The 26,715-nt window shown below is 47.5% G+C and overlaps 1 protein-coding gene and 1 pseudogene across 1 annotated transcript; one reads left to right on the plus strand and one right to left on the minus strand.

Annotated features, from left to right (window-relative positions):
• LOC136493932 (uncharacterized) overlaps positions 1 to 26,715 on the plus strand; it is a 171,580-nt pseudogene that overhangs the window by 16,387 nt on the left and 128,478 nt on the right.
• On the minus strand, positions 7,912 to 9,992 carry LOC136492961 (cytochrome P450 93G1-like). The gene is made up of 2 exons (XM_066488985.1): positions 8,909 to 9,992; positions 7,912 to 8,794 (listed from the first exon to the last, which is right to left on the minus strand). The coding sequence occupies exons 1-2, from the start codon at positions 9,896 to 9,898 to the stop codon at positions 8,144 to 8,146; spliced, it is 1,641 nt and encodes a 546-aa protein (XP_066345082.1). The 5' UTR covers positions 9,899 to 9,992; the 3' UTR covers positions 7,912 to 8,143.

Below are 26,715 nucleotides of genomic sequence, written 5' to 3' on the forward strand. Positions count from 1 at the left end.
CAGAATGGTATCAGAGCCGACTCTCGCGGTTTCACAGGCGCGTGTGTCGTAGTTGCGCATGGCTGGAGTGGTCCTAGAGTGATCACACAGCATGGCACATGCGCTGGCACTAGACACATGGATGTGGCCAAGAGGGGACGTTCCTGGCTTGGGATTGATCGACGAGGACGTCGGTCTCTTAAGGGGGTGAGGATGTAACACCCCGGCCCAGGGCTTAACATGATTAATAGGATAGTCATACCAACAAGTTGCAACTTCTTTTCCGAAAGCCCATCTCTAAAGAACTCTGAGGTTAAGCGTGCTTGGCCTAGAGCACCGATCGGGAAATCTTTCCCGGGTGCGCACGAGTGAGGACAAAGTGCGCAGAAAAGACTTGTGTGGGTCTGTGAGGGCAGTCTATTTCCTAGAAAAGCTGCCATATGTAAAGAACTCTGAGGTTAAGCGTGCTTGGCCTAGAGCAATTTCAAGATGGGTGACCAATCGGGAAATCTTTACCGGGTGCGCACGAGTAAGGACAAAGTGCGCAGAAAAGACTTGTGTGGGTTTATGAGGGCAGTTTATTTCCTAGAAAAACTGCCAGATGTAAGCGGACCCGCCCTCGTAGAGGCGGGACGTTACATATCTGCTCATCCGCTCTCTGTGGAACGTCTTCTGATACATCGATGTGGTTGATCCATTGTGGGCCCAAGGTCTTCACGTTTGGCTTCCTGGGCCATGGCTTCCTTGGTGATGACCACCCATCTGCTCTTTAAGCCTCTGCTTCTTCCCGCCGTTCGCCACAACATCATCAGAGAGAGCGCTACTCACGCGCACCTGCTCCCCCTCTCGGCAGCAGAAGGGCGACTGGGGTAGGACGCGAGAGCGAGGCATCAACTTGTGGGCACGACGTGTCGACCGCAGCTGACAGTGTTGGGCGCGTGGCGGCAGGCGGCAGCGGCCTGACGCCGGTCGGGGCAACGGCCGTTCAGAGCTCGACCCAGCAGACCGCCAATGTTAACGATTTTGGCCTCAAATTTCTGGCGAAATCATTTAATAACTCGTCGATCGGTCTAAACATGAACTGAAGATGGTTCGCTGTCCTAAAAAACTTGTTTAAATGCCACAGTGGAGAAGTTAACAGTTTGAGAGATACAAAGCTCCGAATTTTTGCCAAATCCACGTTTCATATCTGAAATTGCAGTGCTGAATTATGCGAGTTTTTGTAATGTTTGACGCCAACTTTATTAGACGAGTTGAGACTTCATAGTATAGTGTACAACAAGTTCCAGTTTGGAGCTCAGGTGTGCTCAACAAGTTCTAGTTTTTGTAATGTTTGATGCTGTTGTTTAGAGACATGGAAATTTTCTCGAAGTGTTAGATGACTGCAATGTGTAGTTAACTTCAAAGGTTTAGGAAATTATCCAGACTAGTTATCTCTCTTCAAGTCCTATGCCATTTCAAATAGGGGTTAGAACATAACATCTTTGGTTTCAAAAACTTTGAAAAGATTATATATGAAATATTTTGTCTTTAGAATAGGCTCTAAACACTGCTCCACCATATTGTTTTCAGACTTGGGACAATAGCCCTTAGTGTTATGTTTAAGTATACTATTCGAACTTGGATTTCAAGTTTGAAGTGTTTTTACTCCGATCCCAAGATTTAACTTGCCTTTAGCCTACATTGAAGCACATGATTTATACTGGAAATTTCACGTTTGTCACTTTGTTAAGTATTTAGAGAAAAAACTGAATTATACCGCCTTCAAGGCTTCAACGCTGCATCACCATAACATATCAGCACTTAGGGTTTTGGTTTTTTAAACCCATTTTAAGTTGGGATTTGATCATGCTCATAATTATAAAAGTTGTTTAACCATTCAACTTGAGTCGTTCGGTAACTTTGCCATGTCTTCCCTATTCACATGCATTATTTATTGCTAATTGTTTTCTTGGCATTTTCACTTTTGACTTAAGAAAGAGGTAAGTTTCTTAAGACTCACTTTCACCTTGTCGCCATCATTTCAAGTTGCATTAAACGTATAAAGGAGTATTATCTGTTTGTGGTGTTTTATAGCTCAAACTTCATGTTCAGATTTTACAAATATTTGAGAGTTGTCAAACTAGCTTAGTCTATGTCCCTAAATAAATAGATTTATAGCAAGATTAGGACAGATGAGTGTGATAGAGAAAAGACCATACTACCCTTCATTAACTGAAGTAGTTGCACACTGATCGGTAATTGTTCCAATAGTACACTAGTTATATCATTTACTAGACATATGCAACTGCAGAAACTCAACACTCGATTAAGAGATGGGAGGGGTGCTATAAATGAAGAGAGAAATGGTAAAAGATTCATGGGATGAAACTTCCTCGACATAGTTTCCAACACACTGAGTCTTGAAAACTAGGACATAAAACCCTCCACTGGCCTAAGTCGTGAACTAATTACCGAGGAAGCCGTGGGCACATGCTTAATTAGCGCAATCAATCCCATTCATGCATGCGAAGGGAAACCAAGCGGCCAGCGCATGCTTAATCACTGTAGCCAATCCTAATGCATGCATGCGGAGGGAACTGAGGGGGCGCTGATGCATGCAACCAAAATTAAAGAAGCCAACCATCGTCTTGGTTTTTTTTTTTTTTGGGAACCACTCATCTTGGTATCTGAGATTCCACCTCTTGCGCCTAAAAAAATAGAATGAAGGGGGTAGCATGAATCAAGACTTCTTGATCAGACAGCACAACGTGGGAAACCACAAACCTTGTCCAAACGGTCTGGCCAAGGTTGACCACAGCAGGTGGCCATTCATCTTCTACCTCTTACCATACGCTTGTTTTCACCCTCCCTCTCTCACCCATTAAGATTCATGCATAATATTGTTTTGCTTTAATGGAATCATATTTTCTTTCTTGAATCTTGAATATGGAAAGTAACTTGAGCACAACTTTGCTTCTTACTTGATTGGCTTGCATAAGTTTAACCTTCTTGATTGGCACTCAAATCTCATGGGAAAGTTCTCAAATACGTAGATGTTTTCTAAGCTGTTGTGAGTTGAGATATAGTATGATACAAGTATTTCTTCCCTTCTTGATTAAATATTGTTTGGAGAATTTTATTTTGAGTAAAATTCAAGAACCCCTAGCTTCACATCTCCTCAATGGTTTATATGTCCTACCAGAGCCAAATGTGAAATGCGCACACATGAAACCTTTACATAGATACTACCTTTTGTTGTGTTGATTTCTGTTATATCTTCACTACTACAGGAAGTATTTTCAGAGACGGCCATTTTCTATTAATAGAGGCGGCAGCGTCCAAACCTATGATGTCAACCTCAATAGCGCTTACACTTTGTATCCTGTGAAGGAAATATATCGTAAAAAATTGCCAGGGCCGGAAAAATTAGGTGAAGGAAAACCAAAATCATGCGATAATTTTTACCCGGGGTGAGAAATTGAACATGTAGAGAAATTTCTGGATGAGTTACGTAAACACCTAAAAGATACTAAACCTCGATTCCAAGAAATTATATCTGAACGAGATTTTGAGCTCTCATCCCTCAGGGAGTTCTTAGTCTAGTCTAGATTGTTTTTCTCGACAGTAAATCGAGTGTCGCCCCTCGATCCGACAAGGTGAGCTCGCATAATCGTAAGTATCTTAGTGCAACAATTGGTTTTTCGAGAATTCACCTCGTTTGTGAATATTTCTTTCTCCCATTTTCTGTTGGTCAACAACCAACCACAACTCACTATAGTGAAACACTACCGAGCACTCTGACAAATGGCCAGTGTTAATCAGCCATTTTTAGAGGCGAGCATGCGACCGCCTCTTCAAAAATAAAAAAATAGGGTCTTTGAGGAATCAAACATGCGACCTATTACTCAGCCATAACACACCTCTACCACTACACCACACACTTTTTGTAACTATATATAGGATGTTATCATTTCAACCTTTCATAATCTTATATTAAATATTTTGGCTACTAAGTAAAATCAAATGAAAAAAGTTTCAACTACAAAGTTTTAACTTGTCAAGCACTATAACTTTAGTATAGGATGTGTCTCCATTTGAGAAATTCAAAATATGTGAATTTAAAAAAAACGAGACACTAGAAAACTATAAATAAAAATTTATCAACAACAAACATGTAGATCAGGTCAACCACTATAACTTTGGTATTACTATATGAACATTCAAGGTCGTTAGAAATTAGAAATTTTGAATTTCAAAATTTATAAACTTAAAACACATATTTGGAACTCTAAATGTCTTCAAATAAAAAACTTTTCAGCTGCAAAATTGTAGATAGTATTGAGAATTATAACTTTGGTCTAGACCATGTCAACAACTGAAGTTGTTTGAAAATTTTAAATTTTAAAATCCATGAACTTAAAGTAATATTTTGGAACTCTAAAAAGTTCCAAATAAAAACTTCTCAAATACAAAGTTGTAGATCTCGTCGAGAGATACAATTTTGATATGAAGTTTGTCTTCATCTGAGTTCATATAAAAAAGATATGAATTATTTTTTAGGTGAAACTATATTTAGAGACAGGCATCTTAAGATGCCTGCCACTGAAAATCGATTTTTAGAGATGGTGTTTGGAATGGCCACTTCTATTAATATCAATTAGAGACGGTCATATGAAGATGTGCGTCTCTAAAAATTGATTTATAGAGATGGGTGTCCTAAGACGACCGCCTCATTAAATGATTTCCAGAGACGGACATTAGCTTGGAGGCTGCCTAGACATTTACGGATGTGGTCTCTAGATGTGCCCGCCTCTATTAGTCAGAGGGGTTGTCTCCTAAAATTATTTTGGTGGTAGTGTTTATGACCTTGTTAGTAGTGACACTTTGAGTCCGATCTATCTCCTTCACATTTACCTTTGATTGCTGGCCTTGTCTTGATAATGCTGAAATACTCATTGAATTTAAGTATACTCTTTATCAAACATTCCTCCACCAAACCAAACTCATATACATTCCACTTATCACATCGACCAATATGGTCGGTCAAGATCAGTGCGGAACCAGGGGGAAGCAGGGGTGGTGCCACCCCCCCCTCCCCCCCCCCCCAAACAGAGAAAAAAATAGTACTCTTATAAATATTATAATGCAAAGCATTTTTTGCCAATTACTCATATTTTACCATAATATTGTGATTTTTGTTATGAACACTAACTACATATGTAAAAGCATAAAAAAATTGTTGAAATGTATACTTATGTATATATTTATCACACTTGTTAGGTGTTATTATGTTTGCCCGGCCCACCTTAATCAAAGCTGCTAGTTCCACCACTGGTCAAGATGAATAATACTCCATCTACCATTCTTGAATCACCCTCAAATTCCTAGCAGAATAGAGAAATTGAGCTATAAAAAATTGTACACATGAAGGTCCAAGAAAAGAAAAAAAGGGAGAAAAATATGGACAAATGAAGGTACAAATATTTTAAAAAACATGTATAGCTCCATGATCTGAAGTGTTTAATAAATGAGATATCTAAAGGGTACGTGAACCATCAAATAAGAAGTTTCATGCAAGACCACATTTTTCCTAACTGGATTGCTTTGATATGATGAATCACATACATCACATATCAATGGTGGGCTTAAGAAGTGTCATGATCTTCACTATGTCCATTTGATTTCTCCCTCTCCACCATACATCCGATTTTTCCAATGATTAACTTAAGAAGTGCCATGATTAACTTAACACCAGCCGCCTTTACAAATTGATTTGTAAGGGCGGTCTGGGAACCGCCCCTACAAATACATGATTTGTAGAGACGATATGGTAGGGGTGGCTGGCCGAGCTTCCTCTACAAAGCCTCACCAGCCGCCCCTACTAATCCTGTCTGTGGTAGTGTATGTCCATTTGATTTCTCCCTCTCCACCATACATCCTATTTTTCCAAATATTAACTTAAGAAGTGTCATGATCTTCACTTGAACCATTATTTAACTTAACAACATACATGACATAGATATGCCTTGTTTTTCCCTACCTTTGAGCCCCATGTAAGCCTATAGTTGGTAGGAAAAAGAAAGGCCACTGGCCCTTGTTGAGGACATAAAAAATCCACTTGAGTCATACGAGAATACCATTTGAGGAGTACAATGAGTTAGGGATTTCTTTTTGAATATTTTATCAAAAACTCCAAAGCATACATGATAGAGAAGGGGAGTTATTCCTTCATTCAAGATTTTTCATCTCTCAACCGCAAAAGGCAAGTATATATCATGGCCACTTCAAACCCCATAGCTACGAGTAATGAGTTGGAATAACTTTTATGCTTGCTTTATATCTTGAGAGGTCGTGCATCATGGCCACCTCAGTTCTTGCTCAATCCTCCGTTCCTAATTTCTGGTCTTTACTAGGAACAAGCAAAGATCTAAGCATGGAGGAGCTTGTTGGCGGTCCTTAAATCAAATAATCTAGTAGCCAAAATATTCTAAAAAATGACGTTCAATAATACATCATAGCAAGACAGGTACTTATCTAACAAGTTCCATATGTTTGGGTGATTTAGAGATGTTTTGCAGGATATACTAAAAATAAAAATAAAAAGATATTGTGTGGAGCATATGCAATTTGAACGCAAATGGATTTGAGAAATAATTCAAATTATCATCATTACAAACGATCTCAAATTTAAAATTAGAGTACATCATTGCAAGTTGTTCTAGGTTCCTCCTGTCGCGGGCAGGGGGAGCTCAGCGGCGGCAGCGGCGAGGCCTAAGGAGGCAAGGGACTGGGAGGCCCGAGGAGGTGAGGACAAAGATGAGTTGGTAGAGGGTAGGACGGACTAGGCGATTGCTGTGAGGGCACTAGGGAGGGGCAGGACTTGGTGTGGTGGCAGCAAGGGCACTAGGGAGGGGGAGATTTCAAAAAAGAGATGGCGTCTGTCTCATGTCTCACTCGGGGCCACGATGACAGGCACGAGGCGGTGAAACTGGTGGACAACCACGCTGGGTAATGGAAAGAATCATAAGTGCGTTTTAAGTAAAAGTGATTTACAGAGACGGAACACTTAATAAGATGAAAAAGGTATCTCCATTGATAAAGGAACATGTCTCCAAAAATCATTTTTGTAGTGTGGAAACGGGAAATGGGCTTTTCATGGAGAGGTTGGCACGGGACAGGATAGGAGGACTGAGGATGGTGACAAAGATGTGAAGAAGGTTGCGCACTGTATACAAGCAACAAGACTAGGAAAAGCGGAAACATGTGGTGAGAGTGTGAGACACACAAATGGAAGAAAAGACAAGTGAACCACCTAGGATCAGTAGGAGGTTGGACATAGAACCTGCAGGAAGCTCAGATGGAGGCGGATCGACATAGACCACTGATCCAGCAGCCCGAAAGATGCAGTAGCGTCTTAGAGCCAAAATTTCTTTTAGAATCGTCGTCGCATCCTGATCACATAGGGGATGCGAATTTTTGTTTTTTTGGAACTAAGTATAAAACTAGTAAATAACGTGGATAACGTGGGCAGACGCGTCTCGATCGAATATACGTTTTACTGAATTGTGGCACTTTTGTACACTTTGTTTCTTTGTTTTGAAATAAAGCGGGAAACCTTTTCTCTAATTTCAGTTAATTAGGTTGTGTTGTTGGTGACTGAAGTGGAGATCCAATCCTATCAGCTTTCTCAATAAGGCATGAAACAGAAGCGAGTGCAGTGGAGTGGTGGTTGGTTGGATCCAAAGCGAAATGCTGTTTGGTACGGATGTGATTTGTCAAACTGTTTGGTATGGATGTGGTTCTCGTGTGGACGAATATTGCCTGTGTTTAATTTGCTTGAGAGACATGGATCGATCATGTCATGTCAGCGTCGTTGGTGTTGGTGAATTAATCCAGGAACACGCTTGGATGGTGTAGATAAGATAATTGTGCTCGAGAAACTTAACAAAGAGCAGACAATGACATATATATTTTTTCAGAGTTGACAACATCACGTCGTCAAGCTAACAGGTAGCAACACGCACACGAGATGATGACAATGCAAGTAGATCGAATCAGATGTGACATGGTGGCGCTTCATCCACGTAAGTACGTACATTCTTTGATTCTATGGTGGTAGGTTGGTATATTATAGGTATGCGATTCATGGAAGAAGACGCACACGTACGCGCGCGCATGCACGCTAGGCGACGGCCGGGAAGGGGGTGAGGCGAGGCGTGGGGCGGAGCAGAAGCGGCTTCTTGCGAGCGCACACCAGCCCGTCCGACTCCGACATGTCGATCTTGGAGTTGTTGATCACCCCGCTGTCGCTGTCGACGGTGGACCAGTCGAAGCACTGCACGAGCGCCGCCAGCACAGCGGGAACGGACTGCAGAGCGAGGCCCATGCCGGGGCATCCCCGGCGGCCGCTGCCGAAGGGCATGTACTGGAAGTGCTGCCCGCGGGGCTCCAAGCTCTCGGCGGCGCCGCCGGGCATGAACCGTTCCGCCCGGAACGCCAGGGGCTCCTCCCAGTAGGCCGGGTCGCGCCCGATGGCCCACACGTTGATGAACACCGCCGTCTGCGGCGGCACGGTGAAGCCCCGGACCACCATCTCGTCCGTCGACTGCCGGTGCGCGATCGGCGCCGCCGGGTGCAGGCGCAGCGTCTCCTTGTACGCCGCCATCAGGTACGGCAGCTGCGGCAGGTCCGCCTCGCTGGCGATCCTGTCGCCGCCGATCACCGCGTCGATCTCCTCCACCACCTTGCGCAGCGTCTCCGGGTGGTTCATCAGCTCCGCCAGCATCCACTCCACCATGGCCGCCGACGTATCTGAGCCAGCCGTCACAACGTCCTGCATGCATGCATATTATAGATAGTAATAAAAAGCAAGCATGACTGCATGAGAATTGAGAAGTAAATAATCTATCATGAGAAGTACAGTAAATAATAAAAAGCATGCACTTACGATGATGAAGGCCTTTATGTTTTCCCGGGTGAGCTTCACCTCCGCCGCCGGGTCCTCCGCCTTGTCCATGAGGATGTCGAGCAGGTCCTTGCTGTGCATCGCCTGCTTCTTGTCGAGCTTGCTGCTGCCATGGCCGTCATCATCGTCGTGCCATCGCGCCGCCCTTGCCTCCTCCTTGTGCTTCAGGATGTCCTCCAGCAGGGCGTCGAAGCGGCGGTGGACGTCGGCGGCTCTCCTGCGGAGGCCCTGGAGGTCCCAGCCACGGATCACCGTGATGTAGTCGTCGGCGTTGAAGGCGCCGACCAGCTCGGCAACGGCCTTGACCAGCTCCTGCGCCTCGTCGGTGACGCTGCCGGGCACGGTGCTGGCGACCATCCGGATGATGGAGGTGTTGGAGAGGCGGATGAGGTGGCGGGTGAGGTCCACCGTCTCCCCGCGCGACGACGAGGCCAGCAGGTCCCCCAGCAGGGACACGGTGCCGGCGCGGCGGATGGGGCGCAGCTGCTCGACGGTGCGCGGGCCGAGGAGCTCCGACATGCAGAGGCGCTTCATGAAGCGCCAGTGCGTGTTGTAGGGCGCGAAGGCGAAGCCGGCCGAGTCGTAGGCGAACTGGCGGGCCACCGCCGTGAGCGGCCGCTCCGAGATGCTGCCCTCATGGCCGCGGATGAGCTCGCTGGCCACCTCCGGGGTGCTGGCTACCACGCAGTGCGTGGAGCCGAGGCGGATGTGCATCAGGGGACCGATCCGGGACGCCAGCTCCTGGAAGGTGCGGTGCACCGGCGGGCGGAGCAGGTGCAGGTGTCCGATCACCGGGAGGGTCGTCGGGCCCGGGGGCAACCGGGCCTGCTGCCGCCATGAGGAGATCAAGTGTCGCAAGGCGACGACGGTGACGACGGCGACCAGCGCCAGGACGGCCTCTGGGTTATTCTTCAAGAGCGACAGGATCACCATGCTGGGGCTGGAGCTGAGCGGCTGCTCTTCCATGGCCATGATCCTAGCTAGCTAGCTGCCTCTGCCTTTCTTCCTCAGTACGTGCACTACGTACTCAGGCTCTCAGCTCATCATCAACTGATGAGCTGCTGTGTTCTGTGTACAGTTAATCTGATCGGTCTCTTCTCTTATATATATATAGGACTAGTATACGTACTGAGACTATCTCCAACAACAACACCCAACATACAAGAACCATTCAACGTTTGGGTAACGCTACAGTCGAAGGGTTCAATACTCATTCGACATCCTCTCCAACAATAGGACCTAAAAGAGAATCCTTTCTGCAAATGAATTTCGAGAAGAGAAGATACTCATATTTAGGTTGTGCCTCTCAGCCAACATAAAATGGGTTTTCCGTATAGGTACTCTGTTGAAGACTGATTTTAGATCTCCTGCTACTCATTTTAGGTTTAGGTGCCTATATAGGTCATCTATCGGAGACAGTATGAGAGAGAGGAGTACGCAGATAGAATTGATCTTATTGACGAAAAAGATATGGTGACCGGGTCGTTTAGGGTGTGTTTGGAACCCACTTATATAAGAATCAATTTTAATCTGATTATGATTTTCTTACCAGCCGTGGTCTAAAAAATCATTAGCATGAAGAATCAAAGATGTTTGGCAATCGCGATTATTACAGCAATCTGAAGTGTAAAATGACACTTATGCCCTTCTTCAAATCACCTGCTGTTTCCTGTTCATCACCCATCTCTCGTTATTGCTGCGCAGATGCAAAGGGAGGCGCCTCCATCCTCGGACCGAGCGGAGGTGGGGAGCGGACGGGAGCTACACCTCCCTCGAGCTCTCCTCCGACCGAGCGAAATGGGCGAGTCGAGGAAGCGGACGGGAGCGCCCGTCTTCTCACCACTGCGCGGATGCAAGGGAGAGCCTCCATCCTCCGATTGAGCAGAGACACGGGGAGCGGACGGGAGCGAGTCGACGCCGCGAGCTCCATCGACGGCGCCTCCAACCGAGCGAAACGGGCACCTTCGCAGCGCAGGGAAGCGGACGGGAGCAACGCTGGATAGCCGATAGGCGAGCGCAGGGGCAGTCGGGGGAGCGGAGGCGAGGGCAACCGACAAAACGCGACTGGGAGGCCGCGGTACAGAAATTACCGGTGCTAGTTGGAACTTCGAATGTTTGGATCGCCTGATTCCTAGGCAATAAAAAACAATCGAGGCCATTTTGGTCGGATTCTCGTTTATTTTCATACATAATCAAAATAGACGCACTACGGGAAAACCGGCCTTTCCCAAGAGCCTAAATAGTTGCCGAGCGCAAAACAAAGGGCTCTCAGCAAAGAACTGATTTGCCGAGAGCACCTCTCGACAAAGTAAAACTCTGGGCAAAGGTTAACTTTGCCGAGAGCACGGCTCACGGCAAACAAAAATGCTCGGCAAACTTGTCCTTTGCCGAGAGCTGCGCTCTCAGCAAATAAGAACTCACGGCAAACATAACATTTGCCGAGAGCCGGCCTCTCGGCAAAGAAGTCCGCACGGCAATAGGCTTCCAGCGGTATTTAGGCTTACGGCGTTAATTATTTGCCGAGAGCCGCTCTCGGCAAAGTGACCTATTTGCCGAGAGCCATGTATGGCTCTCGGCAAAGGGTGCTTATTATTTCATGTGTTTCTCTTCTCCTCGCTTTTGTCCAAAAATATTATTATTTTTTTATTTTGGGCGCTCTAAACTTTTTTCTCTATACACATACTATAGGTTCTACTCAATATTAAAATTTTGTGTATTTTTGTAATTATTTGCTATATCTATTTAATTAATTGCATTTCAAGCAGTTTTTTTAATCACGGGTAAAAATTAAAATTTGAACGACGAGTGATTTAAACACGGGAAATAATTAAGTATAAATTGATATTCATGCTATTTATGCATTATTGAGGCCAAATAACATCTTGTTGACGTTTTTTTCACCTTTTATTTTACGAATCGAATACCACGAAAATGTCGCCGAACGATTTAAAAATTCTTAAAAAACGGAAACGAAGTCGGAAAATTGTGATATTTGCAATAAAGTCATGGTACCACACTTGGAGGCCGTGGTAAAAATTTGAAAAAGTTTCGCACAAGCGGTGGCGTCTGATTCTTACAATCTGAAACATCTCCGAATATGTTTCATAGAGTTGAGAAGGATCCATTAGGATTTTCAAACAATGTCACGCGTGAATTAGGTTTTGGACTTCCAAACTTTTTCTATAGTCATTAGAAAGCATAAATTGTAACACGGCAAAATTTTGTAATTTTTGGGAGCCGTTTGCTATTTTTTAATTCTTTTTTCCAAATTATTTGCCGAGAGCATATGGGTTTTACTCTCGGCAAAGAACCTTTGCCGAGAGCTCTCTGGTTAGCTCTCGGCTCCGATTTCTTTTTTTTTACCTGGCCTGCATCAAGGGTTTGCCGAGCGCCCCTAGAAGCTCTCGGCAAAGAGTTATTTTTTTAAAAAAAAATCATTTTGAAAAAAAATATTTAAAAAAACCTTTCTTTGCCGAGAGTGGCTCTCAGCAAAGATTTATTAGGTTTTGCCGAGAGCAGCTCTCGGCAAAGGATTAATTTTTTTTTCCATTTATTTTGAAAAAAATCTGGGCGGAGTAAAAAAAGAAATTTTTTTGCTGCTGCAGTTATTTAAATAAGAAATAAGTATATTTTTCAAAAAAAAAATGTTTGCCGAGATCCGGATCGGCCTGGTGCTCGGCAAAGATGGGATGTTTGCCGAGAGCCGCCGTGATCCGGCTCTCGGCAAAGTGGGCCTCCAGGTTATTTAAATTTTTTTGCTGCTGCAGTTATTTAAATAAGAAATAAATAATTTTTTCAAAAAAAATGTTTGCCGAGAGCCGGATCGGCCTGGCTCTCGACAAAGGCGGGATGTTTGCCGAGAGCCGCCGTGATCTGGCTCTCGGCAAAGTGGGCCTCCAGGTCTTATCCAATGCGCCCGCGACACAAAGGCTATCCAACTGCCACCGGCCCGCGCTCACTGCTGCCCGCCGCCATCGCGCCCCGCGCTCGCTGCTGCTCGCCGCCGCCGCCCGTGGAGCTCGCCGCCCGCCCCGCCCGCGCCGTCCAGCCGCCGCAGAACGCCCGCCCCGCCGTCCGGCCGCCGCAGCAGGCCTCGCCTGGCCGCGCGTCGCTGGCTAGCCGCGGCCGCCCGCCCGCCCGGCAGCGCCGCGCCTGACCGCCCGGCCCGGCAGCAGGCCTCGCCCGGTCGCACGCCGCTGGCTGGCCGCGGCCGCCCGCCTGCCTGGCCCGCGCTCGCGCGCCCACCCGGCCGACAGTCGGCAGCCCCTCCCCGCCCCGGCCACACCGCAACGCCTCCCTGTGATTCGCGCCCCGGCCGCGCCCGCCCTCCCCAGCCGCGTCCGCCCGCCCGCGCCCTAGCCGCATCCCCCCGGCCGTCGCAGCCCCGCCCCCGCCGGTGTCCGCCCATCTCCGCTCTACGTGCCCGGCGCCCTAGGTATTGCAATCTTGTATTTCTTGGTAGTGGTAGTGGTAGTGGTAGTGGTAGTGGTGGGGTGGTGGTGGAGTGGTGGTGGATTGGTGGAGTGGTGGCGGTGGTGCTGGGGTGGTGGAGGTCATGGTGGTGGTGTTGGGGTGGTGTTGAAGTGGTGGTGGAGGTTTCGGCGGAGGTTTCGGCGGTGGTGTGCCGATGGCGTTTCGACGTTTGGGATTGTCGATTGTTGTTTATGTTGGAATTGTATATGTGCATGTTGGCCATCGTGCCGTTGAGATATATATGCTTGCCGGCCATCGTGTCGTTTGTTTCTTGCAGGTTTTGGAGACCTCACCCTGCAGGGGAGGTGCTGCCGAAATTTTGAATTGATGGTCTTGTGTCCTTTTGATTTTCAGAGAAGATCCCGTCGGAGGCTAGCCGGAGTACCTCGTCTTCCTTGACGTTGCGGGTCTGCCCGCACCGCGTCGCCTCACCACTGCATCGACCCGCCACGACCCCACTAGCCTGACTTCACCGCCACCTAAGGTATAACCACTATTTCTTTGTCCTGGGCATGTATCTCCACGTAACCCAGTTAGGCGTCTCCCGTTCGAAAGAGATAGGGTTACAAATATGCAGATCTTTGCATATCTATAACCGTATTTGTTTTGAATTGTCCACGTTTTTTTGGACAGCCCGAGGATGCGTAGATGGTGTTAGTTTCCATGGTCTGCTCCGATCCGAGACAGAGTTTCGATAGTACCTTCCTGTTGTTCTCCGGATACACAATCTCCCTGTCCGGACGTGTATTTGGAGAACAGCGGGGAGGTGCTGCCGAATTTCTGTCTCGGATAGGACTAGACCATGGGAACTAACCCCATCTATGCATCCTCGGGTGGGATTAGGACCTATCCTTACCTATTAGATGGTAGGAACGACGTGTAGATGCAAGTCCATGGTCATATTTATTACTTGGTGATATATATGTTAGAGGATGGATGACCGTGAGTGGATGTACTCGGGCCGCCGGAGCACCCGTGAGATTACCAGAGAATGGGTCGTCAGGACCGAGGCTTTCATCGAGCAAGCATTTGACCAGGCTCCCGGAGCGGTTGCCGTTTTTTGTCCTTGCACCAACTGTAAGAACAGAAAGAGGCAGACAAAGGAGGTGATGACTTCACATCTTGCTAGGAATGGATTTACGAAAAACTATACCCAGTGGACCCACCACGGTGAAGCCGATCGTGTGAGAGAGGAGGTGGTGAGACCACGTGTCGAGGATTATAATGCTGATGCCGGGGTAGCAGATTGGTTAGATGACTTTCACGAAGCACACTTCGCTGAAGGACGTAGGCAGGAGGAGGAGCCAGAGGCAAGCGCAAAGGCGTATTACGACATGTTGTCTGCGGCAGGAAAACCCCTTCATGGCCACACACAGATTTCAAAGCTTGATGACATTTCACGCTTAATGGCCTTAAAGTCCCAGTTCAACCTCAGTCGAGTGAACTTTGATGAAATGTTGACAGTTATTGGCTCCATCCTTCCGGCTGGTCACCTTTTGCCACAGAACATGTACGAATCGCAGAAGGTCCTTCGTGCACTTAAGATGCCGTATGAGCAGATACATGCTTGTCCGAAGGGCTGCGTCCTCTTTAGAAAAGCACACGCGGATGCAAAGTATTGTCCAAAGTGTAAATCCTCTAGGTATCTGGAGGTAGACTCTGGTGATGGTGAGAAGAGGCAGAGTCCGTACCCCGTGAAAATCCTATGGTACCTTCTATTCATACCGAGGATCCAACGGCTATTCATGACAGAGGAGTCCGCGAAACAGATGACATGACACAAAAATGGAAAAAGATATAGTCCTGAGAAGATGGTGCATCCAGCCGATGGTGAAGCATGGCATCACTTTGATAACATTCATCGTAACAAAGCTGGAGAGGCACGTAATGTGCATGTCGGCCATCGTGCCGTTGATATGTGATGGGAGGCCTTCGTGCCGTTCATATATATATGTGTGCCGGCCATCTCGCCGTTGATATGTGGTGGACGGCCATCGTGCCGTTGGTTTTCTTGCAGGTTTTGGAAACCCCACCGTGCAGGGGAGGTGCTGCCGAAATTTTGATGTGTCTAGGCTTAGATTTCAATTTTATACCTAGTTCTGCAAATATTGACTTGTGTACGCTTAGATTATAATTATATGCCTTAGTATTACTATAATTACTAATTTTTCTTCTCCTTTGTGCAGAATCAATCGGCGGGTTCGAATGAGGGGCCTCAGCAGCCGCTGTCGGGAGGGTCGTGGCACGCGCCGTATCCACCACTTCCGCCACATCAGCAGCCGTCGGGAGCGTCGGGGTACCAGCAGTATCCACCGCCGCCGCCGCAGCAGCCGCCGGAGGGAGGGTCGAGGGACTGGGATGCTTGGGGGTGAGCTTGTTGCTCTTCATAATGTATTGTCGTGCACTTTGTGAGATGAACTGTTGGATTTGAGATGTTAAGATGGATTATGTGAGACATGTGATGTGGATGGCATATTTGTTAAATATGTGATATTTGTGATATATATGATGTGTTATATTTGTGAAATATGTGATGTTGAAGCTGGAAATATAAACAAAAATAAAAAAAATGCTCTCTGGATTCTTTGCCGAGAGCTAATATTTGCCGAGAGCCCAACTAACTGGGATCTCGGCAAAGAGTAAGATTTGCCGAGCACCTAACTCTCGGCAAATATGACTCTTTGCCGAGAGCATATTCTAGGGCTCTCAGCAAAGCTTTCCTTTGCGGAGAGCTGGCTCTCGGCAAACCTTTCCTTTGCCGAGCGCTGGCTCTCAGCAAAGAAGTTTTTTTTAAACCACCTCAGCCTCATAATCTATTTTATTTTTTTTTTAAAAAAAATTTCTTTGCCGAGAGTTGCTCTCGGCAAAGAAGTGTATGGGACGACCGTTACGGGCGGGTTGCCGTTACAGCGGTGATATTTTGCCGAGAGTTAGGTTTTGCTGAGAGTTTTTATTTTGCTCTCGGCAAAGAGTTTGCCGAGAGGGGCTTTCGGCAAATAAACCTTTGCCGGGAGACCTTTTGCCGACCGCTCTTTGCCGAGAGCAGCTCTCGGCAAATGATCTGCCGAGAGTGAAATCCTCTTTGCCGAGAGCTTCGGGCTCTCGGCAAAGGAGGGGAATCCGGTTGTGACGGTCCCAAACACGTCCATAGCTACGCCTAGTTAGTAGCTAACCAATGCATGTAGCTTATTATATATTTATTTAGTCTCTGTTTGGCACAACTTCTCTACCGACTCCCGGAGCTGTTTTATGTCAAACCGGGTAAACCAAAAGGCTTTGCCTAAAGAACCCCTTAAATCACACTCTCACAAAGGTTAAGGTTATATAGAGGGTAGAGCCGAAAATAGTGGCTTCACGTCCTTCTAGTGGGCCTTGCATGGAGTTATGTGAGAGCTTGTTTTAATGAGCTTTACATGTTGAACTGTTTTATCAAACGATTTACCAAAACGGCTCAAGCACCACCAACCGAGTTGTTCATAGAGTTGAAGCTAAAAATAATAGCCTTTGATTTTTATTTTAACTACTATACCGAAATAGTTTTTGGTATGTCAACACTCTCACGTTCCTTGGTCGGTGCGCAATGCTCAAGTCGACATTTAGGACATTTTGGCACCACAGTTGACTACTGATTTCAATTCTGTGATACTTTTTTTTGCGAGCCAATTCTGTGATACTAATTATACTATTCGAAACGAACATAACTAAATACTTTGAAAATTAATAAGGTAATTTAATTTTCAAAGTATTTAGTTGAACATAGCAATATTCCAATCAAAACAATATTTCTACAATGATCAGGATTTATAGGATGGATAAGCCTGGATATCGAGCTGGCTCGGCTCGGCTCGGTCCTTCTCGGTAGGATAACAAGCTGGCTCGGCTCGGCCAAAAGGTCGAGCTAGCTCATTTGGCTTGTGAGCCAGGGACAAAAAATAAAATAAAGACTACCTTACATTCCAACTAGTATATTGCCCGTATTAACGCTACGATAAAGACAAAAACAATATGTTTCTGAAAAACGAAGTAAATAGTGAGACAGATTCACAGCTCGTCCCATACTGCCCTGCGCCTTCTGCTGTCTGAAAGCAGTAGGGCCTCAGCTGCTTCAGAAGTAGGATTTTCATTGAACGTACCATATGCTGATGGCACTTTTACATCAACAACCCCTAGCGCGATTGCATGCCTCAGCGCCTCCTGCTGCTCCTCGTCGTGATCTCGTCGTTCTTAACTACCAGGGCCTCAGTCTACTCACCCCGCTGCCAGGAAATGTCATCGATCAAGTTCAGGGCCTGAGTCTATGCGGATGACCTAGTCATTTCCTCGCGCCAACACCACAAGACTTTTCCTGTATACGGGAAATCCTACAACCCTTCGCGGGCGCGTCGGGCCTCCAAACAAACTGCTTGGACAAATGCCAAGTAACGCCAATCCGCTGCTCTGATGAGGATGTCGCTGCGGTCCAGCAGGTGTTTCCGGCCCTTGCCAGATTCAACCATTCCCATGTACCTACCTCGGCGCCCCACTGTCGCTGTCACGTTTGAGGCGGGCTGACGAGCAGCGGCTCGTTGACAAGGTCGCCTCCAGGATCCTGACCGACCTGGAAGGCTAGCATGCTCAATGCTGCGGGCCGCACGACCCTAACGCAGACGACTCTATCAGCCATCCCAGTGCATATCTCAATCACCTGCTGCCTTTCGGCTTGGGCCATTGCCGAGATCGACAAGAGACTTTGGACTGGGAGCCAATCCGCTGCGGGAGGAAAATGCAAGATTGCATGGCCCATCGTCTGCTCCCCTAAGGACCATGGTGGACTGGCCGGGCATCCCTGACCTGAAACTACTTGGGTTCGCGCTACGACTCAGGTGGGAATGGCTCAGGCACACGGACCTTCCTCTGCCTGGGCCCTCCTTCCATCTAGGGCCGAGAAGAACGTCGATGCGATGTTCAGGGCGTCAGTCAGCGTGCGTCTGGGCAACGGCGCATCGGCAAGGTTCTGGACGGACTCCTGGCTCCCAGACAGTGGGGAAAAGGCGCCGGAATCGCACGGTCAAGCAGGCGCTGGCTCATCGGTCCTGGGTACGGGACATCTCTGGAGCACCGACGGCGCCAATACTTTGTGACTATGCGCTGCTTTGGGAAAAACTTGAACGCGTCCACCTCCAACCAATGGTCTCCGACCGTTTTGTTTGGAAATGGACAGGTGATGGGAAGTTGGGAACTACTCGGCCTCTTCGGTATATAGATCGTTCTTCATTGGAAGGACACTGCTCGTTGGGGCTGAGCATCTATGTCACGCCCACGCTCTGCCAGACGGAAGCGCCATGGACTACAACAAGATGCGTCATGTGCACTGTGCGCTCAGGATGACGAAACGACGGATCACCTCTTGTGTTCGTGCGTGTTCGCGCGGGAAGTTTGGCACCGGCTCCTTCATGCCGTCGGCTGGCAGTCCCTGACGCTAGACCACAATGCCATGCTCGGTGACTGGTGGCAACTGGCACGGATAGGGCTGCCCGGTGAGCTTAGGCGGGCCTTCGACTCCGCGGTCCTCCTTGCTACCTGGAACTTGTGGCCGCCGGACCTTCGATGGAGTCTCCAAGACGCCATTGCAGCTGTTCCACCTCATCGTGGATGAGGCTGACGCCTGGATCACTGCCGGCCTCACTAGCCTCGCGCCGCTGGTCGCCGCACGTGCCAGCTAGCACGGCGCGCACTAGCCCTTACTGCTATCCGTCGCACCATTGTTTCTTTAGTTAGTACAACCATGTAAGCTCCACCGTTGGCCAGTGATCTATGTTTGTGTTTACCCGCATGACTCGGTGGCAGCTCGCCATCTAGTTTTTTGTTGGGCATGTACTCATTTTCTAACTCCTCTTATTTTTTTTCTCCAACGTGCCATAGGCACGGTTTTCATTAAGCAGAAGTAGAGTTTTACAAATTAAAGCTGTAACGGTAATTTTTTATTACCTAACCAAAGATTGACAGAGATCACACAGTCAGCGGCGTCCTCGAAGCCAGTGAGGTTCAGCTCCATGGTAACCGGATCGAAGCCTAGAGCGAAGAGCGTCTGAAGGGCCTCTATTTTGGAGGGCGACAACGACGCAGCGAAGAGGGCCTTGAGACTGTCCAAAGCCACATGGTCTGGACCATGCGGCCTATCTGCGATCCCCAGCTTTTGCTTGAGCACATTTTGTGCTTGGAGAGTCAGGTTGGAGGCCATGGTCTTAGCTGCCAGCCTCCCACTCCAACGCACCACCCTTGAAGGTGTCTTGGACTTTCTCAGCCTCGGCGTGCTGAGCAACGGGGTGTCGAGCGGGATACATACCCACGCCTCCAATTGTGCCAACAGGGACTAGGCCCTCGATACGGGCGACGCCGCATTATCGGTGCCAGGATGGCCAATCCGCGTTGGCTCAGAAACGGCTGCCTGATCCGCAACGCTGTGCTGTCCCATCCTTGGTGGCGTGACTTGCGGCATCTCCAGCTCAGGCGACAACGGTGGCGAAACATGTTAGGGTTTAGTCCCACATCATGTAGCGATGGTGGTAGAGCACAACATATAATGCGGGAGAACCCTGACCTATTAGGCTAGTCTTTTGGGTTGGGAAGGCCTAAGGCCTTATATGTTGTAGCTCCGGTGGGCCTAGGACCTGTGGGAGCGTAGGCTCGTGGTAACGAGCCGGGTCGGCTGTAAGCCAGCTCCAAGATCATAAACTCAGTGGTCACCACCAGTTCCAACAATTAGTATCAGAGCCGGTACCCATGGTCAGAAAAGCTAAACTCGATAAAAAAATTATCTCGAGCGTCACATATGGCGGGTGTCACGGAACCGACCAATTTATAAGAGCACAAGTACAAAAAAACAATCGCCGGAACGATCAAATTCTTGAACTTGAGCCCATATAAACCCGGTAGTCAACCGAAATCTCGAAGGATTTCAAACCAACTTGCATACAACCAAGATCACAGTAATCCAACATAACATATCGTACGTTACAACATTTCACAGATGTTCGCAAATAGATTACATCATCACAGAGTCATTGTTATTACAAAACGAGTCTTGTAAAACATGCGGAAGCAAATAGTTTAACTCACACACCGAGTTCAAATACACATACTGGTTCGCTGATCACAGACCGCAAAAGCATTCAGATAAGAGAAAGGAAATCATGCCCATGATCTAGTCCTCATCACCCGCCGGGTGGAGACAATACTTGCAGAATCCCTGATATAGGAGGTCATCTGCAACAAGAGGGAATAAACCCTGAGTACGGGAATATACTCAGCTAGACTTACCCGTCGAAAACCAAACAAATGACACCAAGGATTATGCATAGCTTAATGTAGTGGAGCTGGCTGACACTTTCTTTTTGCAGAAAAGCATAAGTAATAATGATCAACTCTTAACCTGAACTAGCAGTAACTTTTTAGCCATTTACCTGTCATCTATATTAGCACCTGTACTAAGCAATCATTTTATTAGGGTGCAAACATTAATAACCATATCCGGTATTCATTGTGGCAACCTTATCATCATCCATTTAACCATATCGTTAAATTAATTGAATCTACGTTGCCGCTGCTCAGTCAAGTTCTCACTATCCGGGAGAGACGGCGATTCGAATCGATTCCTATCCAGCTGGAGGGGTATTCCTAAACACAAACTCTGCTTCCCCCGTCAGGGTCGCAACAAGTCACCTTTGGTACAATTCAGGAGTCGCGGGTCCGAACAGATCGGCATTCTCAGAGAACCACTCTGCCAAGGTTGTTCGGGACTCTAACCCGCCTTGGACTTATGCCAATGGCTCTCCGCACATCCTTACTACCTCCAGAGTGCCGCCACTGCTCGCGTTCCCGGCCTGAATCGAGCTACTAGGCTTCGCGGTCGGAACGACTTATCCGGCCAGCTAAGTGTTAGGCTGCGTTCAACATGACATGAGGACGTACAGCGTATCGGTCCTTAAACGACTCAGACGGAGTCACTATGTTCAAACCTACACAAGACCCCGCCCGGTCTTAATTCATTATTTACATGGTTCTTTTCCACGATAGCAAATATAGCCAACCGTGATCCACCTCATCCTAAAGCTCGCAGGTGACAGGAAATCACCTGACTTCTATCGCACTAAGCATGGCTAAGCATTTAACCCGTTCCTGAACTTAAATAGGATTCCAGTGCGATATCTGGACAAGGAAGGATATAATGCAGCAATTGGTTTCAACCAATTCCTATACTTAATGCATCATCAACAATAAAAGAGACTCAATGTATTTGTGAAAACATAGGAGGCTTAATATGCTCCGGGGCTTGCCTTTCAGGAACGAGGAAGGCTGGTGGTCAGGGCACTCGGGCAATTCCTCCGCGGCGACTGCTTCGTCGGCTTCCTGCACTTCGGGTTCCTCCTCCTGGTTGGCTCCCTCGAACTCCAGCAACGTCACTCCCTCCGGCACACCTATTGCATGAATGCGCAAGATAAATATCATGGATGCACATGTACGAATGTCGGGGATGCTCGGGGAATGCACATGTTCGCTGTAGTTTGCATATTCCAACTTAAGCCCTATTCAAATCACTTTCACTTACCACGTTTATACAACCTAAGGTATAATTGCTCATCTTCCGTTAATGATCTAGCACCTGCACCTAAGCATATTCTTAAGTTAGGCTAACCCCTAAACAATCAACGAGAACCTTGCAACAACATACATTCAAGCATTTGTATTTCAGCAAAATGAATACTATGTAGCGGCGCAGTAAACTAGTCATAACTGAAGATTTATAAATCCAAATGATATGCAACAAGACAATCTGGAAAGCTTATAAAATTGTCTACAATACAATTTCAGACCTCAAAGCATGATTCAAACCTTTACCAGGTCGAATTCATAAATCAACAGAATTCTATCCTCACAAGGCAGAGAATAAGCAAAATCTGCAACCTAACTTTAAACAGCTGTAGTTTCTAAACTACTGGGCCAATTGCCCTCAAATTTTGATAAGAGCTAGACACATAAATTATATACAACTTTTGTATTCATCACAATCACAGAAAACCAAATTATCATGGGGAGCTTTCTAAAGTCCCCAGATCTGTCCAGAGGGACATGATGCAAACAATTAATTATTAACTTATGATATAAACACTTAATTGGACAAAACTAACTTTACTGATATATCACACATATCACATGAACACCAGAAAGTAGGGGGGTTCATCACCAAAACATTTCCTCTAATACCTTTCTTAATTTATTTAATTAATTAGAGAAAATAGCAAACATATGTGAAACCTACACCATTAAATCTACAAAAATTACAGTAGACCCTACATACCCTAAGTAGACTACCAGAAAAATTTCACACCATTTTAGTAATTACAACAGCCTACACAAAAATGGTAAGGCAGAATGGCTTAAAATGGCATAATTAGGAAACCTTAGTGAAAAGTGTCAAGCAACAGATTTCATATTTTTCCTAGCATCCTTAGGGTACTAGGATACTACCTACCAAGTTTCATGGCCATTGGATTCATAGATTAATTACTAAAATTTACACAAGAATCATCCAATGATAAAAGGAAAATCTATAACTCAAAAACTACACATGCAATGACTCTAAATTTTTAACCAGAGCTTCTACTATACAAGACTAGCTTACCCACAAAATTTCATAATTTTTGGATCACAGAAACTCAAGATATGATTTAAACAAGTTTGTATGCATTCAAAAACACTTTTCAAGTTCCTATTTAATTCACCCAAAACTTCCACTACAAGTGTTCATTTTATATTTTTCCTAAATACTACACTTCACTATGGTCCTAACCAAATTTGAACCACCCCATTAGGATCTACCAAACTCCAGATATGGATTTTACAAAATAGCCTCAAAACTGGAATAAATGAACTAGCTTCTTATAACAGAGTGACTGACAGGCGGGGTCCACTTGTTAGCTGGGCCCGCGCGCCAGTGACACAAAACAGGGGAGCCGACGCGGACCGGCATGGGAACGACGGAGCTCACCGGCGGTGAGGTCTCCGGCCAAATCAAGTGTACCAACGTGCTCCCCTAAGCAACCCGCATAGATTGGTACCAAGAACAGGACCTATTCCTAACCCTAGCCTTGCCGGCAGCGAGAGCAGCGGCGGTGCGCAAGGTACGGCGGTGCTCCGACGACGGCGACCCGCCATTGTCCCGCTCGAGCTCGGTACGAGCTTCGCAAGACCACGGCGAAGCTTCCTAGGCGAACTATGGTTCCGCGGTGCAGTGCAGGTGCCTGGCCATGTGCGCCGGCCAGCGGCGGCGCTCTGGGCACGCCGACGAGGTCAGCGACCCGGCATGAATACATCGAACCACCGAACTACATCTATAGGGTAGAAACTATAGCTAACAGGGAAGCTCATGCTTGCGCTAGCTAGAACGGAGATGAGCCAGGCATGGCCAGCGACGGTAAGCTCGTGTATGCGGCCATGGCAGCCATGGCGAGAGCGACCGGCCGTTCCGGCATGCCCATGTGGTAATGTCTAACGTTACTCCTACCCGAACACCAGCAAGCTAGGAGGATACTAGGATGGTAGAGAGCTCGGCGAGAGAGGGAACAGGGAGATGGGGCCACGACGGTCGTGCGAGCGGCGGCGCTCAGGCCGGCCTCCCGCTCGAGCACATCGCAAAATGTGGCTCACCAAACGAGGTAGCACGAGCGTGAAGAAGTGGAGATCGTAGCGGTGATGGTGGTGGAGCTATGGCCGTGATCAATCGGACAAAGGCGGTGAGGCTAGGGAGCTGGACGGAGGCAGAGCTCGCGGTGGCGCTAGCGGTGGTGTGCTCGGCAAAGGAGAACAGCGGCTTCGCGAGAGCGGGCGAGCGGAGAAGTGGAATGGCAGAACGCGTGCGGAGGGCAGCAGGGCGTTCGCCACTTCAAGACGGCCAGCGCGCGGCGCGGTCAGGGCGAGCCGAGCATGTGGCGGACACGCGGCAGCCATCATCTGTTGCCGGTCAGCACTGTGCCGGTCTAAACTTTTTGTTTCAGTTTCCATTGAACCGACTGACAGCGAAACTTTGTCGTGTTGGCACGGCTAACTCGTTGCTCAAAAGTGAAATCCATAAAGATAAAAGTTGTAGATCTATAGTAGGGCTACAAATCTTATTAGAAATCAACAGCTAACTCTCGACAGATCACGAGTTAAATCAAGCCAAAGTTGAGGTCATGAAACTGAAATCCAGTTATAAGACTTAGAAAATTTTCAAGTGTGGAATCAGCCTTCCAAGCTGACATGTGGGCCATGTTAGAGACTGTTCCACACAATTTCATGACTTGACTTCTAAACAAAGTTTGTTCCTTATATAATTCTATACATCTTTGCTTTAGGTTGCTCAGACATGCAAACATCCTAAGCCACACTTTTTAAACAGTCAAACAAAAAGGTTCAGGGGTCAAATTTTGTCAAACCATGACTTGGAAAACTAATTAGTCAAAGTGACCAACATGAACAATGTTCCAAAAGACATTCTATGTGTAACTAAGTTACTTACAAGCATTTCTAGCCATACCATACATTGGTCACACAAGAATCAATCAATGTATGTACTGAAACAATGAAAAACACAAGAATTGTTGCAAATGTTTCATAGTCATGTTTCACATGTTTCATGATCTTGTTGCATAGTATTAACTAATCTTGTTTCACTAAGTGAGTGGCACATGTTGCACACTTTACATTTCATAAAAGAACAACACACATGAAATATACAACACGTTGCAATGTTTCGAAATTATGTTTCATGTGCTATAAGTTCACGAATGGATGCATGATGCTCATGTTTATGAAATGCAGTGCAAATGTGGAAGCTAAACACCAGGGGTGTTACAGCGAGGGCACCCCGATGTGTGACTAAGGAGGAGATTGTTGGGGTTTAGTCCCACATCGTGTAGCGATGGTGGGGGAGCACAACATATAAGGCGGGAGAACCCTCACCTATCAGGCTAGTCTTTTGGGTTGAGTAAGCCCAAGACCTTATATGTTGTAGCTCCAGTGGACCTAGAACCTGTGGGAGCGCAGGCTCGTGGTAACGAGCCGGGCTAGCTGTAAGCCAGCTCCAAGATCGAGAACTCGGTGGTCACCACCGGTTCCAACAATTGGTATCAGAGCTGGTACCCATGGTCAGAAAAGCAAAACCCGATAAAAAAATTATCTCGAGCGTCACATATGGCGGGGGCACCCCGATGTGTGACTAAGGGGGAGATTGTTGGGGTTTAGTCCCACATCGTGTAGCGATGGTGGGGGAGCACAACATATAAGGCGGGAGAACCCTCACCTATCAGGCTAGTCTTTTGGGTTGAGTAAGCCCAAAGCCTTATATGTTGTAGCTTCGATGGACCTAGGACCTGTGGGAGCACATGCTCGTGGTAATGAGCCAGACCGGCTGTAAGCCAGCTCTAAGATCGAGAACTCAGTGGTCACCACCGGTTCCAACAAAACTATCGTTAGGGAGGCGCCCGCTGGAGTAGTGGGGCAGCAAGGCGTTGTTGGTCCTGCTGGCTGGGTCGCGACGAGCGAGGCGGTGAGCTCCTCTAGCATCGGGTCAACCCACGTGGGAAGCCTCGCACCCGCGTAGGGCTCCAAGACCGATGGGCCCGACTCAGGAAAGCAGGCAGCAGCAGCGGTAGAAGCTTTGCCTGGCGCCGTCGGAGCGGCCCATGCCAACCTCCCTAGACGCCTTTGTCGTTGGTGTCGTTGGCCACCGTTGGTAGTAACGACGCTGTCTGGTACAGTCTCACCAGTGCCACTTGAAGCACCATGGTCCGCTGGCCGAGCAACGGAGCTACTGGTGGGGTCACAGTGACCCTCCCTGGTAGCACAGCCGGCTAGTGCAGTGGTTTCTGGCGCCGTAGCGTTGCTGGTGGCCTTGCCACGATCGGCTACACCATCGCCGTGGATGTCAGTGTTGTGTAGCACCAGCTGTGTCTGGTGTCTCGTCCGCCACCGCCTCATTCGCCACCGCCGTCGCCACCTTCAGCCAACAGACGCTGGAGCAGACAACGCAGGCGTGACTATACCTACCTCCACCGGACCACCGTTGGCGGGTGGCCAGGTGACCGGGGTAAGATCCCGGCCAATAGGCTAATAGTCATCATCAAAGCTATCACTAGGGTCGCTCTCAATCACATCTGCCTGCTGTGCATCAAGCTCCTCCTCCTCTATAGCAACAATGCCCCTAATGATCTCATCCTATTGGGCTGTTATCTCTAGGATCTCTAGGTGATGGCTCGACTAGCGAGGTGTCCTCGCACTACTATGACGTAGCATCTGAG

Source organism: Miscanthus floridulus, chromosome 11 (assembly GCF_019320115.1).
Source record: "Miscanthus floridulus cultivar M001 chromosome 11, ASM1932011v1, whole genome shotgun sequence".
In the NCBI taxonomy this organism is placed as follows: Eukaryota; Viridiplantae; Streptophyta; class Magnoliopsida; order Poales; family Poaceae; genus Miscanthus; species Miscanthus floridulus.

Coding starts and splice junctions, on each gene's coding strand:
- LOC136492961 (XM_066488985.1), bottom strand. CDS start 9,898: ATGGCCATGGAAGAGCAGCCGCTCAGCTCCAGCCCCAGCATGGTGATC. Junction 8,795..8,908: donor ACATAAAGGCCTTCATCATC/GTAAGTGCATGC, acceptor GCATGCATGCAG/GACGTTGTGACGGCTGGCTC.